The 15,871-nt window shown below is 46.2% G+C and overlaps 1 protein-coding gene across 1 annotated transcript in view; it reads right to left on the bottom strand.

The window, feature by feature from the left end:
- The window catches only part of lhx6a (LIM homeobox 6a), a 71,194-nt gene that overhangs the window by 18,671 nt on the left and 36,652 nt on the right, over positions 1 to 15,871 (bottom strand). Inside the window, exon 6 of the mRNA XM_072239857.1 lies at positions 9,867 to 10,087. Within this exon, the coding sequence (XP_072095958.1) occupies positions 9,867 to 10,087 (221 nt within the window). The remainder of the gene's footprint in view (positions 1 to 9,866; positions 10,088 to 15,871) is intronic.

Below are 15,871 nucleotides of genomic sequence, written 5' to 3'. Positions count from 1 at the left end.
TTTATCTGCAGGTGACACGACAATTCTCTCTTCCCAGAAATTAGCCTATTGAATAGCTTTTGGACTGTCTCCAATCATTAAACACAGAAGCAGAATTAGGTTATTCGGCCCATCAAGTCTGCTCTGCTATTCAGTCATCTTTCAACTCCATAGTCTCTCCTCCACCAGTAACCCTCAGCCCTCCATATAGTACAGTATAATCCTGCATGCTGCTACATCCTTTACGAATTGACTATCTGGCTACGGGGCTAGCAGTGCAAAGGGTGGGCAGTTTCAAATTCCTGGGTGTCAACATCTCTCAAGATCTGTCCTGGGCCTGACATATCGATGCCATCACAAAGAAGCCACACCAACAGCTATATTTCATTAGGAGTTTGACGAGATTTGGTATGCAACCAAAGACTCTTGCAAATTTCTACAGATGTACCGTGGAGATACCTCACTGTCTGGTATGGCGGGGGGTGGGGGGTGGCAGTCAGAAAATGCTGCAGAGAGTTGTACACTCTGCCAGCCCCATCATGGGCAGTGGCCTCCCCAGCATCCAAGAGACCTTCCAAAGGCGATGCTTAAGAAAGAGGGAATCCATCACCCAGGACAATCTGCATCTTGTAATTTATAGTATATTTTATGTATTGCACTGTACTACTGGCACAATAAAACAAATTTCATGATGCGCATCAGTGATAATAAACCTGATTCTGCACAGTGTTTCAAGATTAGCCTCTCCAGTACACAAACATTCCTAATAAAACCAAGTTCCAACCTTCTTGCAATAAATGTCAGTACACCACTTGCCTTCAGTGCTCCTGCTGCCCTTGCCTGATAATCCTTCGTGATCTATATGCAAGAAGAACATCTCGATCTGTTTCTCGCTTCCAATCACTCTCCAGGGAGATAAATCATCTGCCTTTGACTCCTCTTATTGAAGTGCTTGATCTTCACAGTAAACTCCATTTGCCAGGTTTTTGCTCAATCTATATAGAATACATCCTGTTACACAATCACAATGTCCTCACTGTGTAGGAAGATGTGGAGACTGTGGAGAGGGTCCACTGTGCACTTATAGCGCAACATTGTCTACGAAAAGTAGTGTACTGTACACAGGCCAGTCCATCACAGGCAAAGCTCTCTCCGTCATTGAGCACATCTGTAAGGAGTGCTGTCATAAGAAAGCAGCATCCATCATCAAGGACTCCCACTATCCAGGACATGCTCTCTTCTCGTTACTATCATCAGGAGCCTTAGGTCCCATACCACAGGTTCAGGAACAGTTATTACTCTACAAACATCAGGCTAACTTCACTCATCCCAACACTGAACTGACTCCACAACCTACGGACTCACTTTCAAAGACTCTAACATGAGTTGTATCAGTGATATTATGACCAGAGATTAAGGGAGCTTCTCTGGAGAGAGGGAGAATGAGAGGAGACATGATAGAGGTATACAAGATATTACAGGAATAGCTAGAGTGGACAGCTAGCGCCTCCTCCCCAGGGCACCACTGCTCAATACAAGAGGACATGGCTTTAAGGTAAGGGGTGGGAAGTTCAAGGGGGATATTAGAGGAAGGTTTTTTACTCAGAGAGTGGTTGGTGCGTGGAATGCACTGCCTGAGTCAGTGGTGGAGGCAGATACACTAGTGAAGTTTAAGAGACTACTAGACAGGTATATGGAGGAATTTAAGGTGGGGGGTTATATGGGAGGCAGGGTTTAAGGGTCAGCACAACATTGTGGGCTGAACGGCCTGTACTGTACTGTTCTATGTTCTAATATTTATTTACTCTTTATTCTTTGCCCGATTTGTATTCTTTTACTTCGCTAGAGAACGTGTTAAGGAACTGGGGCTGCAGCTGGATGACCTTTGGCTCATATGGGAGAATGAGGTGATAGTTAGGAGCTACAGGGAGGCAGTCACCCCTAGCTTGCAGGAGGCAGGTAACCGTGTATCTGTCAGGAGTGGGAGAGGGAATAGGTAGCCAGTGCAGAGTACTCCGTGGCTGTTCCCCTCAATAATAGGTTTACCACTTTGGCTACTATTGAGGGAGACAACCTACCAAGGAGAAGCCACAACAACTACATCTCTGGAACTGAAAAAGGAAGGGGGAAGAAGAGTGCAGTAGTGATAGGAGATCCCATAATTAGAGCAGAAAACAGATTCTGTGAACATGAAAGAGACACCCAGCCAAAATCAAAAAGGGTGATGAATACAGGACTAAAGGTGTTATATTTGAATGCACAAGTATAAAGTAGATGATCTTGTGATGCAGTTAGAGATCAGTAGGTATTATGTTGTGCACATCTCCAAGTCACAGCTGAAAGATCATTGTTGGAAGCTTAACATCCAACAATGTAACAAAATGTCAGGCTGGTAGGCAGAGGGTATGAGGTGGCTCTGTTGGTAAAAAATTAAGTCCTCAAAAAAATGACATAGGATTAGAAGATGTAGGATCCTTGTGGGTAGAGCTAAGAAGCTGCAAGAGTAAAAAGACCCTGATGGGAATTATATACAGGCCCCCAAACAGCAGCCATGATGTGGGCTACAAATTGCAATGGGAGATAGAAAAGGAATGTAAAAAGGGTAATGCTGTAACAATATGGGGGATTTCAGTTTGCAGGGAAAATCCATTTGATGCTGGATCCCAAGAGAGGGAATTGTAGAACGGCTATGAGATAGCTTTATAGGGGAGCTTGTGGGTGAGTTTACCAGGGAGATGACATTCTGTATATGGTGTTATGTAATGATCCAGGTTTGATTAGAGAGCTTCAGGTGAAGGAACCCTTAGGAGGGAGTGATCATAACATGTTAGAATTTGCCCTGCAGTTTGAGAAGGAGAAGATGAAATCCAATGTATCAGTATTATAATGGAGTAAAGAGAATTACCTAGACATGAGAGAGGAACTGGCCGAAGTTGACTGGAAGGGGACACTAGCAAGGACGACGGCAGAACAGTTAACCTCTCACTCGGTGTCAGTAAGACCAAGGAATTGATTGCAGACATCAGGAGAAGGAAACCAGAGGTCCATGAGCCAGTAATGATCAAAGGATCAAAGGTGGAGAGGGTCAGTAACTTTGAATTTCTGGGTGTCACTAACTCAGAGGACCTGCCCTGGACCCATCATATAATTGCGAAGAAAGCACAACAGTGCCTCTACTTCCTCAGGAGTCTGCGGAGATTTGAGATGTCATTAAAAACCTTGGCGGACTTCTATAGGTGTGTAGAGGTATGCATGCTGACTGGCTGCATTACTGCCTGGTATGGGAACAGCAATGCCCTTGAGGAGAAAATCCTACAGAAGCTAGTGGATTCGGCCCAGTACATCACAGGTAAAACCCTCTCAACCATTGAGCACATCTACATGGAGTATTGTTACAGGAAAGCAGCAAAGATCCTCAACATCCAGACTATGCTCTTTTCTCGCTGCTGCCATCAGGTAGAAGGTACAGGTGCCTCAGGACTCACACCACCAGGTTCAAGAACAGTTACTACCCCTCAACCATCAGGCTCTTGGAAAAAAAGGGGACAACTACACTCATTTAAGGACTCTTGTTATTTCATGCTCATTATTTATGGCTATTTATGTTCTGTATATCTGCATTTTCATAGTTAGTTGTTTATTGATCCTGTTAGTTACTGTTCTATAGATTTGCTAGGTATGCCCACCCCACAGAAAAAGAATCTCAGGGTTGGATGTGGTGACAAGTACTGTATGTACTCTGATAATAAATTTTATTTTGACTGACTTTATGGGGGAAATATGGAAGGTGCAGAAAAGATACGTCCCAAAGAGGTATTCCAAAGGCAGGATGTGGCAACTATGGCTGACAAGGGTAGTCAAAGATAGCATAAAAACAGAGAGCATATAATTGTAATATAGCAAAAAGTAGTGGGAAGGTAGATGATTGGGAAGCTTTTAAAAACAGAAGGCAACTAAAAAGCCATAAAGAAAGAAAAGATGAAATAAGAAGGTAAGCTAGCCAATAATATAAAAGAGGATAGCAAAAGTTTTTTTTCATATATATCAGAAGTCAAAGAGAGATGAACGTGGATATTAGACCGCTGGAAAATGACACTGGAGAGGAAGTAATGGGGGACAAAGAAATTGTGAAGAACCTCAATAAGCATTTTGCGTCAGTTTTCACTGTGGAAGGCACCAGCAGAATGCAGAAATAAAAGAGTGTTAAGTGGCAGAAATGAGTGTCGTTGCTATTACCTACAGGAAAGGGGAATGGGGAATTTCCAGAAGTTCAAGAAATTGATGTCAATACCATCAGTTTGGAGGCTACCCAGACCAAACACAAGGTGTTGCTCCTCCAGCCTGAGTGTTGGCTCATTGTGACAGTAGATTCCCAGTCCAATACAGCAATACATGGCCTCCTCTACTCCTGCAATGAGGCCCAATGCTTCCTTCTAGTTCTCTTCCTCCTTCCCTTTCTTCCATGGTCTTCTACCCTCTCCTATTAGATTCTACCTTCTCTAGTCCTTTATCTCATTCACCAATCAACTTCCCGGTTCTTTGCTTCACCCACCCCCTCTCCTGGTTTCACATATCACCTACCATCTTCTACTTCTTCCTCCCTTCCCCCCACCTTCTTACTCTGACTTCTCATCTTTTTTTTCCCAGTCCTGAAGAAGGGTCTCAGCACAAAACATTGACTGTTTGCCCTTTTCCATAGATGCTGTCTGGCCTGCTGAGTTCCTCCAGCGTTTTGTGTGTGTTTACTAAAGTTAACTTCCAGGTTGAGCCTGTGGTAAGGAAGGTAAATGCAATGTTAGCATTCATTTTGCGAGGAGTAGAATACAAAATCAAGGATGTAATCCTGATCCTTTATAACGTGCTTGGAGCATTGTGAGTAGTTTTGGCCCCTCATCTAAGAAAAAATTGTGCTGGCATTGGAGAGGGACAAGAGGAGGGGAGGGAGGGGGTTTACAAAAATTATCCCAGGAATGAAAGGATTAACATACGAGGAGCATTTGATAGCTCAGATCCTGTACTCACTAGAGTTTAGAAGAATGAGGGAGGATCTCATTGCAATGTATTGAATATTAAAAGGTCTGCATAAAGTGGAGATAATGTTGCCTATAGTGGATGAGTCTAGAATGAAAGAGCACAGCTGCAAAATGGAGAAACATCTATTTAGAACAGAGATGAGGAGGAATTTCTTTAGCCAGAGGGTGGTTAATCGGTGGAACTTATTGCCACAGACAGCCGTACAGGACAAGTCATTGAGTATATTTAAGGCAGAGGTTGATAGGTTCTTGATTAATCAAGGCATCAAATATTACGGGATGAGTGGAGTCGAGAGGGATAATTGGCAACACCTCTACTTCCTCAGAAGTTTGCAAAGATTCAGCAGGTCATACAAACTTCTATAGATGTGTAGTGGAGTGTATATTGACTGGCTGCATCACAGCCTGGTATAGAAACACCAATGGCCTTGAATGGGAAGTCCTACAAAAAGTAGTGGATATGGCCCGATCCATCGCAGGAAAAGCCCTCCCCACCACTGAGCACAGTACTGTCACAAGAGAGCTACATCCATCATCAGGGACAAGAGAAAATCTGCAGATGCTGGAAACACACACAAAATGTTGAAGGAACTCAGCAGACCAGGCAGCATCTATGGAAAAGAGTACAATCGACGCTTCGGGTTGAAATCTTTCATCAGGACTGGAGAAAAGAGATGGAGTCAGGGTTAGAAGGTGGGGGGAGGGAAGAAAGAAACAGTGATAGGTAAAGTAAAGAGGGAGTGGGAATGGGAGAGGGAGGGAGGGTTGAAGTAAAGAGCTAGGAAGTTGATTAGTGAAACAGGGAAACCTGATAGGAGAGGACAGAAGGCCATGGAAGAAAGAAAAGGGGAGGAGAACCAGAGGGAGGTGATGGGTAGGTAAGGAGATGAGGTGAAAGAGGGAAAAGGGAATGTGGAATGGTGAGGAGAGGGAGACATTACCAGAAGTTCTGAGAAATTGATGTTCATGTTAGCAGGTCAGAGGCTACCCAGATGGAATATAAAGTGTTGCTACTCCAACCTGAGTGTGGCCTCATCGTGTCAGTCAGTGGCCATGGACTGACATGTCAGAATGGGAATGGGACGTGGAAATAAAATGAGTGGCCACTGGGAGATCCTGCTTTTTCTAGCTTGGTAAACCAGCCAGCATAATCAAAGACCCCACCTACTCTGGGCATCCTCCCTTCTCCCCTCTGGCAGAAGATACAAAAGCCTGTAGGCACGTACCACCAGACTCAAGGATAACCTCTACCCCAATGTTATCAGACTCTTGAACAGAATAGGTGGCCTTTTGACCTCATTATGGCGTGTACCTTATTGTCTGCCTGCTCTGCACTTTCTCTGTAACTGCATGTCACACTATTTTTCTTAATTTTTATTTAGGAATACAACATGGTAACAGACCCGTCAAAATGTGCAATTTGAGCCACATTGCCCAATTACACCCATGTAGCAAAGTAACCCACTAACCCACACGAATGTGGGAGGAAACCTGAGCACCCAGAGGAAACCTACATGGTCACAGGGCGTACGTACAAACTCCTTACAGACAGTGGCAGGAATTGAACCTGGGTTGCTGGCACTCTGAGGCGCCATACTAACGGCTACATAACCGTGTGCTTAACCGTGTTCTACCTCAATGCACTGTGTAACAATTTGATCTGTATGAGCAGTGTGCAAGACAAGTTTTCACTGTATATTGACACGTGACAATAATAAACCAGTAATAAATACTAATTCAGTAAAGAGTCATATTGGGGTTATGGTGTTCAAACAGGCTAACCCGTTCAGAAATACCAGCTCAACAGTGTTCAGTTCCCGGCTATAGAGTAGGATAGACCTCTGGATAGACCGTGTGTCTTGCTGCAGCCATGAGCCTGGTGAAGTTACCATCCATTCCCCAACTCACACTAAAATCAAACAAGCCATTGTGTTCAAACATGAGAGATTCTGCAGATGCTGGCAATCCAAACCAATCCGTACAAAGCACTGGAGCAACTCAGCGGGCCAGGCAGCATCTATGGAAATGAATAGACAGTCCACTTTTCTGGCCGAGACCCTTCATCAGGACTGGAAAGAAAGGTGATAAGTCAGAGTAAAAAAGTGGGGAGGGGGAGGAAGAAATACAAGGTAGTAATGATAGGTGAAACCTGAGGGGGAGGGAGTAAAGAGTGGGAGGTTGATTGGTGAAAGAGATAAAGGGCTGGAGGAGAAGTCTGATAGGAGAGGAAGATGACCATGGAAGAGAGGGAAGGAGAAGGAGCCATGATGTTGTTGAACTAACAAGCGTTACCTGGCCACATTGGTTTATGAGCCAGTGTTTTGCCAGAAAGATCTGCTGAGTCAAACATATTTCCCATTGGTTCATTAACAGACACATCGTTGTATCATTATGCGCCACATCATTTGATGAGGGTGAGCACAGTCTTTCCATGACCATGATTGTTCTTGGCAAATTTTTCTACAGAAGTGGTTTGCCATTGCCTTCTTCTGTGCAGTCCCTTTACAAGACGGGTGACCCCAGCCATTATCATTACTCTTCAGAGACAGTCTGCCTGGTATCAGTGTTCACATAACCAGGACTTGTGATATGCACCGGCTGAACATACGACCATCCACCACCTGCTCCCATAGATTCACGTGACCCTGATTGGGGTGGGGGGAGCTAAGCAGGTGCTACACCTGGTTAACAACAGGAATTCTGCAGATGCTGGAAATTCGAGCAACACACATAAAAGTTGCTGGTGAACGCAGCTGGCCAGGCAGCATCTCTAGGAAGAGGTGCAGTCGACGTTTCAGGCCGAGACTGGTGGACTGCAGGCTAGCAGAGGGAAGAAATGCTTTACACCTCATTAGGTGGAAACGTATCTCCACTCAGACACCCTCATCAAGAGCCTCTTAAATTAAGGACCCCCATCACCCAAGTCATGCCTTGTTCCAATTGTTACAATCGGGAAGGAGGTATAAAAGCATGAAGACACACACTCAGTGATTAAGGAACAGCTTCTCCCCCTCTGCCATCCAATTTCTGAATGGATATTGAACCCACAAACACTACCTCACTACTTCTTTAATTTCTATTTTTGAACTACTTGTTTAATCTAACTATTCAATATAGATACTCACTGTTACTCTATTATGTATTGTAGTGTACTGCTGCCGTGTACATATGCTAAACCTGATTCTGACTCTCGGACTGACCAGCCAGCTATGTAATTGGAGTCACAGAACACTATAGCACAGTACGGGCTCATCAGCTCACCATGTTGAGCCAACCTCTTAACCTACTTCAAGATCAATCCAACCCTCCCCTCCCACATCACCCCCCCCCCATTTTTCTATCACCCATGTGCCTGACTAGGAGTCTCTCAGACGTCCTTGATGTATCTGCCTCTACCACCACCCCTGGCAGCGTGTTCCATAGGAAAGTTCAAAATAAATTTATTATCAAACTGTCTTGAGATCAGCTCTTTTGAGGGAGCACTTACAGGGAAATAGAGAAATGCGGGAGATTATAATAGTGGGACCTTTCATTGGAAGCAAATGTAACCAATAAACAGTGGAGATAATTGACTCAATTTTAGAGGCAAACATTTGGGAGCTCACACACAAAATACTGGAGGAACTCAGTAGGTCAGGCAGCATCTATGGAAATGAATGGACAGTCGACATTTCAGGCTGAGACTCTTCATCAGGGCCAGGTAAGGAAGAAGAAAGAAGGTGGGAGATTTTGGGGGGTGGGGCGGGGGAGGAGTACAAGCTGGCAGGTGAGAGGTGACATGAGGTGAGGGGGAACCTGGGGGGGGGGGATGAAGTGCGAAGCTGGGCGGTGATACCTGACAACATTCATGGGGTGGGGGGCGTCTCCCCAGGCTGGAACCAAGGTCACTGTCATAAAATAAGGGGTCCAGTACTGCGGATTTACCATGACGGGGGAGGTGAATCGTTGAGATTGTCCAGCCCGGAGACAAACCGAGGCTGGGTCACCACTGAAGACAGAACGATAAGATCTGGTAGATAGGGGAACCAGCAGCCGCAGCTAGAGAGCTAACACATCAACCCCAATCCTATGGAGTGGTGCAGCAGGTATTGAGGGGCCAAATTGTCCTTGCGGACCCCAATTCCTTATTTGTTGATGTTCTAAGATATCCAGGCCCCAGTGAGGAAGCGCCTCGAGCTCCCTCCCGTCCCCTCACCGCACGGATCTTGCCTCGGGCTGCCGCCACTCACAGCTCGGCCCTCCGCCTCCGGGGCAAAACTGCAACCGCTCCAGGTTTGGCTGTAGGACCCAGGCAGGGGTATTAACCCGGTCCCAGCGAACAAACTCTCCCCTTGGCAATGGCCTGTCCGGGGTTAGTGGCTGAGGGAATTCGCCTGAAGCCGCAGCAGGGGAGGTTGGGGAGGGAGGTAAGGTCAGGGCCTTGCCCTGCTACCGGTACCCCGTAGCCCAGGCCTACCTGTCGGCGACTCAACCGGCACACCCCCCCGGAGCACTTCGCCTAACCGGGGAGGAGGGTGTGTAGGCACAAAGCCTGTCAAAGGGCGGATGTGAGTCAACGGCCACCTACTGTCGGTGTGAGGAGTGGCCGCCACGCTGTCTTTCGTTTCGCGCCTTGCCCGACGCCGGCCCCCTAGGCCCGAGTCGACGGAGTGGTGGTGGTGGTAAGGATCTGGTGTGGCCGAGAAGGAATTGGGGAGGGCTGAGGGCTGAGGGCCGGGCGGTGCGGAGGGTTGAGGAAGTGCGCGAGTTTGGGGCTGAGGAAGACCAGGCTGCGGAAGGGACGTGGAAGAGGTTGGGAGAGGGTTTGTAGGGATCCGGACCCAGTTTGCACCGTGGACCTGCCCTCTGGTTTACCGTTCTCCGCCGCCTGCTTCAGGTTCTCCAGCATAGTGTCGTAGTGGATCCTGCAGAGAACCTTCTCCTCGACCAGGCCGAACTCCTCGCCGGTGGAGAGTTGCCTCTTACACGAGAAGCAGGCGAAGCAGGCGAGGTGGTAGGCGTTGCCCCGCGCCCGGCGCACCCAGTCGCTGGCGTAGATCTGGCGCCCGCAGCGGGCGCACGTCGTCCCGAACCGGCTGCAAGACACCAAGCAACAGGTCAAGCTGGGTTCCCTCCCCAGGGAGTCGGGCACCTGCGGGGTCAGGTACCCCCGTCACAATACCACCCCAGCCACCATTCCCCACCGCGGCATCCCATCCCTGGATACCACACTATGCTCGCTTCCCACTCTCCTCTACTCTCCCTCCCTCAACGATTTCCCACCTCTCCCCACCCAAGCCTCTCCCATTCTCTTCAACCCTCACCCTCGTCTGACTTCCCCCACCCCTATCCTCTCCTCACGCTCCCCACATTCGCCCCTCTTTCTTTCCCGCACCTTCAAAGTAAATGTATTATCAAAGTGCGTAGATGTCACCACATTTTCTTCGGGCATTCACAGTAATTACAAAGAAACACAAGAGAGTCAATGAAAGACCACATCCAGCAAAATAGACGAACAACCAATGGGCCGAAGACAACAAAAAAAGTAATAAATAAATACGCAATAAAAATCGGTAACGTGATGAAGAGTCCTGGAAAGTGAGTCCACGGGTTGTGGGAATGGTTTAGTGTTGGGGTGACTGGAGTTATCCTCTGTGGTTGAAGGATAAAGGGCAACGACTGTTCCTGAACATGATGGTGTGGGACCTGAGGCTCCTGTTCCTCCTGTCTGATGGCAGCAGCGAGCAGAGTGAATGGTCTGGATTGTGGGGGTCCTCGATGACGGATGCTGCTTTCCTTCTCCCCCTCCCCACGGCACCCATCTCCCCTTCCCCCATCCTCCGCCCTCTTCCTCCCCTCCCCTTCCCCCTCCCCTGTTACAGTGAGTTGCGGAGTGAGTGAGGATAACTCCCTCGCCCTGCTGCTCTGACAATGTGACACTCTCCCGACTCCCTGGCCCGTACAAAACGGTTCCATATGTGCGGGCGGGGCTGGATCTGATGATGAGGATCCGACTCGGGAGGTGTGTCCCCAAGGGTCGTTAACCCAGGGGGTCTGGGGAGTCCCAGCCGTGTCCGCCTGGGTCCCAGCGCTTGGGAGGCGCAGCCGAAACCCAGACGGTGCAACAAGGTGTTTATAACCCAACCTGCAGAGGTTATTTTTCATGGAGTTGTGTTTATTTGTGTGAGGAAAGCCATGACGGTATTAATCATCTCTTACAGGCATGAGCGCCGACAACTGTTCCGTCTCACAATCCCAACCTTAACCCTTTCGCTGCTGAATCTCAAGGCTGAGAAAATCCATTATCGACTGTCACTTTCGTTCGGCCCGTCAAGTTACAGAACAAACCCTAATTTTTCTTGTCACCTACCGTTCCCAAATTTCCGACACACTAGGGGCAAGTTGTAGCGGCCAATTAACCCACCGTAGTGGGGTGTGGGAGGGACCCGGAGCAAACTTCTCTTTAATGTTGAAAGCGAACCCGCATCCACCACCTCCGCTGAGCTCGTTCCACACTCTCGCCACCCTCTAAGTGAAGAAAATTAGGATTTTCAAATCTAACTGTGCTGAACCCGCTATGCCACACGGTTAAATTCCCTCCGCTGTCTGGGGGGGAGTTTGTACGTTCTCCCCGTGACAGCGTGGGTTTCCTCCGGGGGCTCCGCTTCCCTCCCACATTCCAAGGATCTGCCGGTTAGTGGGTTAATTGGTCACATGGGTGTAATTGGGTGATGTGGTCTCAGGGAAGGTTCTGTTAGCACGCCGTGTCTGTAAGTAAATCTATGTATCTAGTTTCCCGGTGGTTCTGCGGCACGGCGTTTCCATTGTATTTTGGACACAGCAGCGAGAGAGCACACGGCACCACCACTGGAAGGGGTCGTTCAGCCCACAATCTCAGTATCAAACTAATTTAATTAGCAATCAAATGTCCAACTGAACTCAACCTTCTGCCGTCACGATGTCCATATCCTTCCATTTTCTTCACATTCACGTGTCTATCTAAGCCTCTATGATATATACCTTCTGCACTAATCCAGCAGAATGCAGAATTCCAAGCAACGGGATTTCAAATTCAGGGAGGGGATTCGGGTCACCCAAAGCTCTTGAGGTGACAGCTCCCCCGCATCTTCAAAAGGCGATGCCTCAAAAAGGCGGCATCCATCATTAAGAACCCCCATCACCCAGGACACGGCACAGGAGTCTGACAACACACACCCAATGTTTTAGGAACAGCTTCTTCCCCGCCAACATCAGATTTCGGAACGGACAATGAACTCACGAACATTATCTCACTATTTTTATATTTGCTCTCTTTTTTGCACCACATTGAATTTATATACTGTTTATATACAATACTGTGCAAAGTCTTAGGCACATATGTATACAGCTAGGGTGCCTAAAACATTTGCACAGTGTTGTATTTGTCAACATGGAGCGGAAAGCGAGATTGTAAATGTGGCGGGAGCAAAGGGTGTTGTGAATGGTGAGAGTGGAGCACGATGGGACGGGTCAGGGACAGGTGCGGATGCAGACATACCCTGCCCCGAGACAGCAGACAACGCTGTTTGATAAACAGTTCGTTCATTGATCATTACAGAATGTCTCTCTGGTGTGCGCTCCCTTCCCCTTTTCTCAATCATGATACCCCTCTGCTCCCTTCCCACTTTCAGTCCACAATAGAGAACCAGATCAGAATCAGGTTTATCATCACTCACATACGTCATGATTTTTTTTTTTGCGGCAGCAGTACAGAGCAATACATAAAATTACTGCAGTACTGTGTAAATCTGGGGCACCCTAGCGACATATATGTGCCTAAGACTTTTGCACAGTGCTGTATATATGTATGAACACTATATATATATAGTTCTTATAGTTTTTATTATATATTGCAATGCACTGCTGCCACAAAACAACATATATTACGATATATGCCAGTGATATTAAACCTGATTCTAACTCAAATAAAAAAGTTCGAAGTAAATTTATTATCAAAGTACATACTGTCATCCTATACTATCTTGAGATTCATTTTCTCGCAGGCATTCACAGTAGAACAAAGAAATACAATAGAATTTTTTGGAAAAATTACCCACAAAGACTAACAAATAACGTGCAAAAGACAAACTGTGCAAATAAAATAATGATAATAAATAAGTAAAATGAATACTGAGAACATGAGTTCTAGAGTCCTTAGAAAGTGACTCTACAGGTTGTAGAATCAGTTCAGAGTTGAGGTGAGTGAAGTTATCCACTCAAATGTCGGCTAGGCTTGGATGTATAAGTAAATGGTTGTTTTACTGTGAGCCAGTACACGAATGTAGCATGTAATTGGGTGACCCCCATCTGTACATTTTTACAATGAAGTTTAATGGCATCTTTACGGATATTTGGAAAATACAAATCTTGCAATGCAGAGGTGTTTGGGTACTTAGCAATTTTCAAACCTCTTTGTATTTAATGTGTGTGTTTTCAGAAACTGGAGGGTTGGATTCAACCAAAAACAGAGACGATTCAGTAGTGAATGGTAACTTGAATAATAGACAGGAACATAACCAGCCACAAGGGGCCACGAAACAAGAGGGAACAGAAATGAAAGACAACAGGCAATGAGGTAAACTTTAGGTGGGGGAGTGAAAGCTCGGAGCAACTGGTTGAGGCTGGCTGGTTCGATGAGTGAACAAGGACTGTGGATGAGATCTGGGTTAAATAGGCTGCAGGCCATGAGTCTGGAGCGAGGAGCAGGTGATCCTATTAGCTGCATGTGCTGGCTGGGATGTGGCAGTGGGTGCAAGACTGACACATGAATTAACAATGTAAGTGTTTATTATGACTAAATAATTAAGTCTGATTAAATCACAGCGTTTAATCCCTGTTTAGGAAGTTACAGAAGTGTTTTCCATTTTCATTTTACATTCTTTCTCATTTTTATTCTCCACACACAGTTTTATTTTTCGTATTGTTATTCATTGCAAAATGACTTGATTGTGTTTGCTTTGAAGTGATGGAAAAACTGCAGAAACGTAAGGGTGAAAATAGTCTCTTTTGGTTCTTTCTTCCAGTACAGTTCTTTACAGATGTTCCCTATAGTGGGGAATCTGGGACCAAAATGGAGGGGTGTCCATTTAGAACAGAGATGAGGGGGAATTTCTTTAGCCTGAAGGTGATGAATCTGTGGAACTGTTTGCCACAGAGGGCTGTGGAGGCCAGATCACTGAATACATTTAAAACGGAGGTTGATAGGTTCTTGATTAGTCAGGCATCACCGGTTACAAACAGAAGGCAGGAGAACAGGGTTGAGAGGGGTAATAAATTAGCCATGATGAAATGGTGGAACAGACTTGATGGGCCAAATGGCCTAATTCTGCTCCAACATTATTGACTACGTAATTGATTCAGATAAAGTCACGCTGTTTATTTCCCGCTTAGTAAGTGATCTGCTGTTCTCTATTTTCTATGTTATGCTCTTTCACGTTTTTATTTTCATCAGACAATTTATTTTTCCTTACCGGATACAAGACTCAAGATAGTTTAATGTCATTTCCAGAACACAGGTGTAAAAGAGAACAAAATATGTGCTACACCAGATCCGATGCAGCACCAAAAAGACACAATAAGATAACGAATACAATAATAATAATAATAATAAAAGCCACAATAAATATAAATACATAGGATAGCTTACATACATTGACTGATTGTACGTCCATAAAGTGATGCTAAGCACAGGAGTGTCTGTATATACGGTGACTCTGACAGGAAATGATAAAGTAGTGGTGGTTGGGGGTGTGGACGGGTGGGTTAGTGGGTGGAGGTGATGATCAGCCTCACTGCTTGGGGATGTGGAAGCATTGGAAAGGGTACAGAAGAGATTTACCAGGATGCTGCCTGGTTTAGAGAGTATGCATTATGATCAGAGATTAAGCCAGTTAGGGCTTTACTCTTTGGAGAGAAGGAGGATGAGAGGAGACATGATAGAGGTGTACAAGATAATAAGAGGAATAGATAGAGTGGATAGCCAGCGCCTCTTCCCCAGGGCACCACTTCTCGATACAAGAGGACATGGCTTTAAGGTAGGGGGTGGGAAGTTCAAGGGGGATATTAGAGGAAGGTTTTTTACTCAGAGAGTGGTTGGTGCGTGGAATGCACTGCCTGAGTCAGTGGTGGAGGCAGATACACTAGTGAAGTTTAAGAGACTACTAGACAGGTATATGGAGGAATCTAAGGTGGGGGCTTATATGGGAGGCAGGGTTTGAGGGTGACACAACATTGTGGGCTGAAGGGCCTGTACTGTGCTGTACTATTCTGTGTTCTATGTAACTGGTTGTGACTCTGGCGGGCCTGGTATGGCTGCTACGTAGCCTCCTCCCTGACGGGAAGATTGCTGTTCATTTGAAAATAACTTTTATGTGGCTGAAGATCTGCAAAAAACAATCATCCGAATGAAATAATAAACACAAGAGATTCTGCAGATGCTGGAAATCCAAAGCAACACACACAAAGTGCTGGAGGAAGTCAGCATTTATGGAAATGAACAAGCAGTCGACAATCCCTTCTTCGGGACTGGAAAGGAAGGCGGAAGATGCCAGATTAAAAAGGTGGGGGAGAGGGGAAGAAGGATAGGAGAAACCAGGTGTGTGGGAAAGGAAAAGGGCTGGAGATGAGGGAATCTGATAGGAGAGGAAAGTGGACCAGAGGAAAAAGGGAAAGGGGGGGTACCGGGGGAGGGAGATGATAGGCAGGTGAGAAGAAGAATTGTCTCTTTTGGTTCTTTCTCCAGTACGGAGTGTACTTTACGGCAGAATATCGTGTTGCATTTTCAATGTCTCCTCATTTAATCTGAATAATAAATAAAACGGGTTTGTGGACTCACACCCAAT

The sequence above is a fragment of the Mobula birostris genome, chromosome 22 (assembly GCF_030028105.1).
Source record: "Mobula birostris isolate sMobBir1 chromosome 22, sMobBir1.hap1, whole genome shotgun sequence".
NCBI lineage: Eukaryota > Metazoa > Chordata > Chondrichthyes > Myliobatiformes > Myliobatidae > Mobula > Mobula birostris.
Note: the sequence above shows the minus strand (reverse complement) of the source record. Positions and strands in the feature narration are given on the sequence as shown.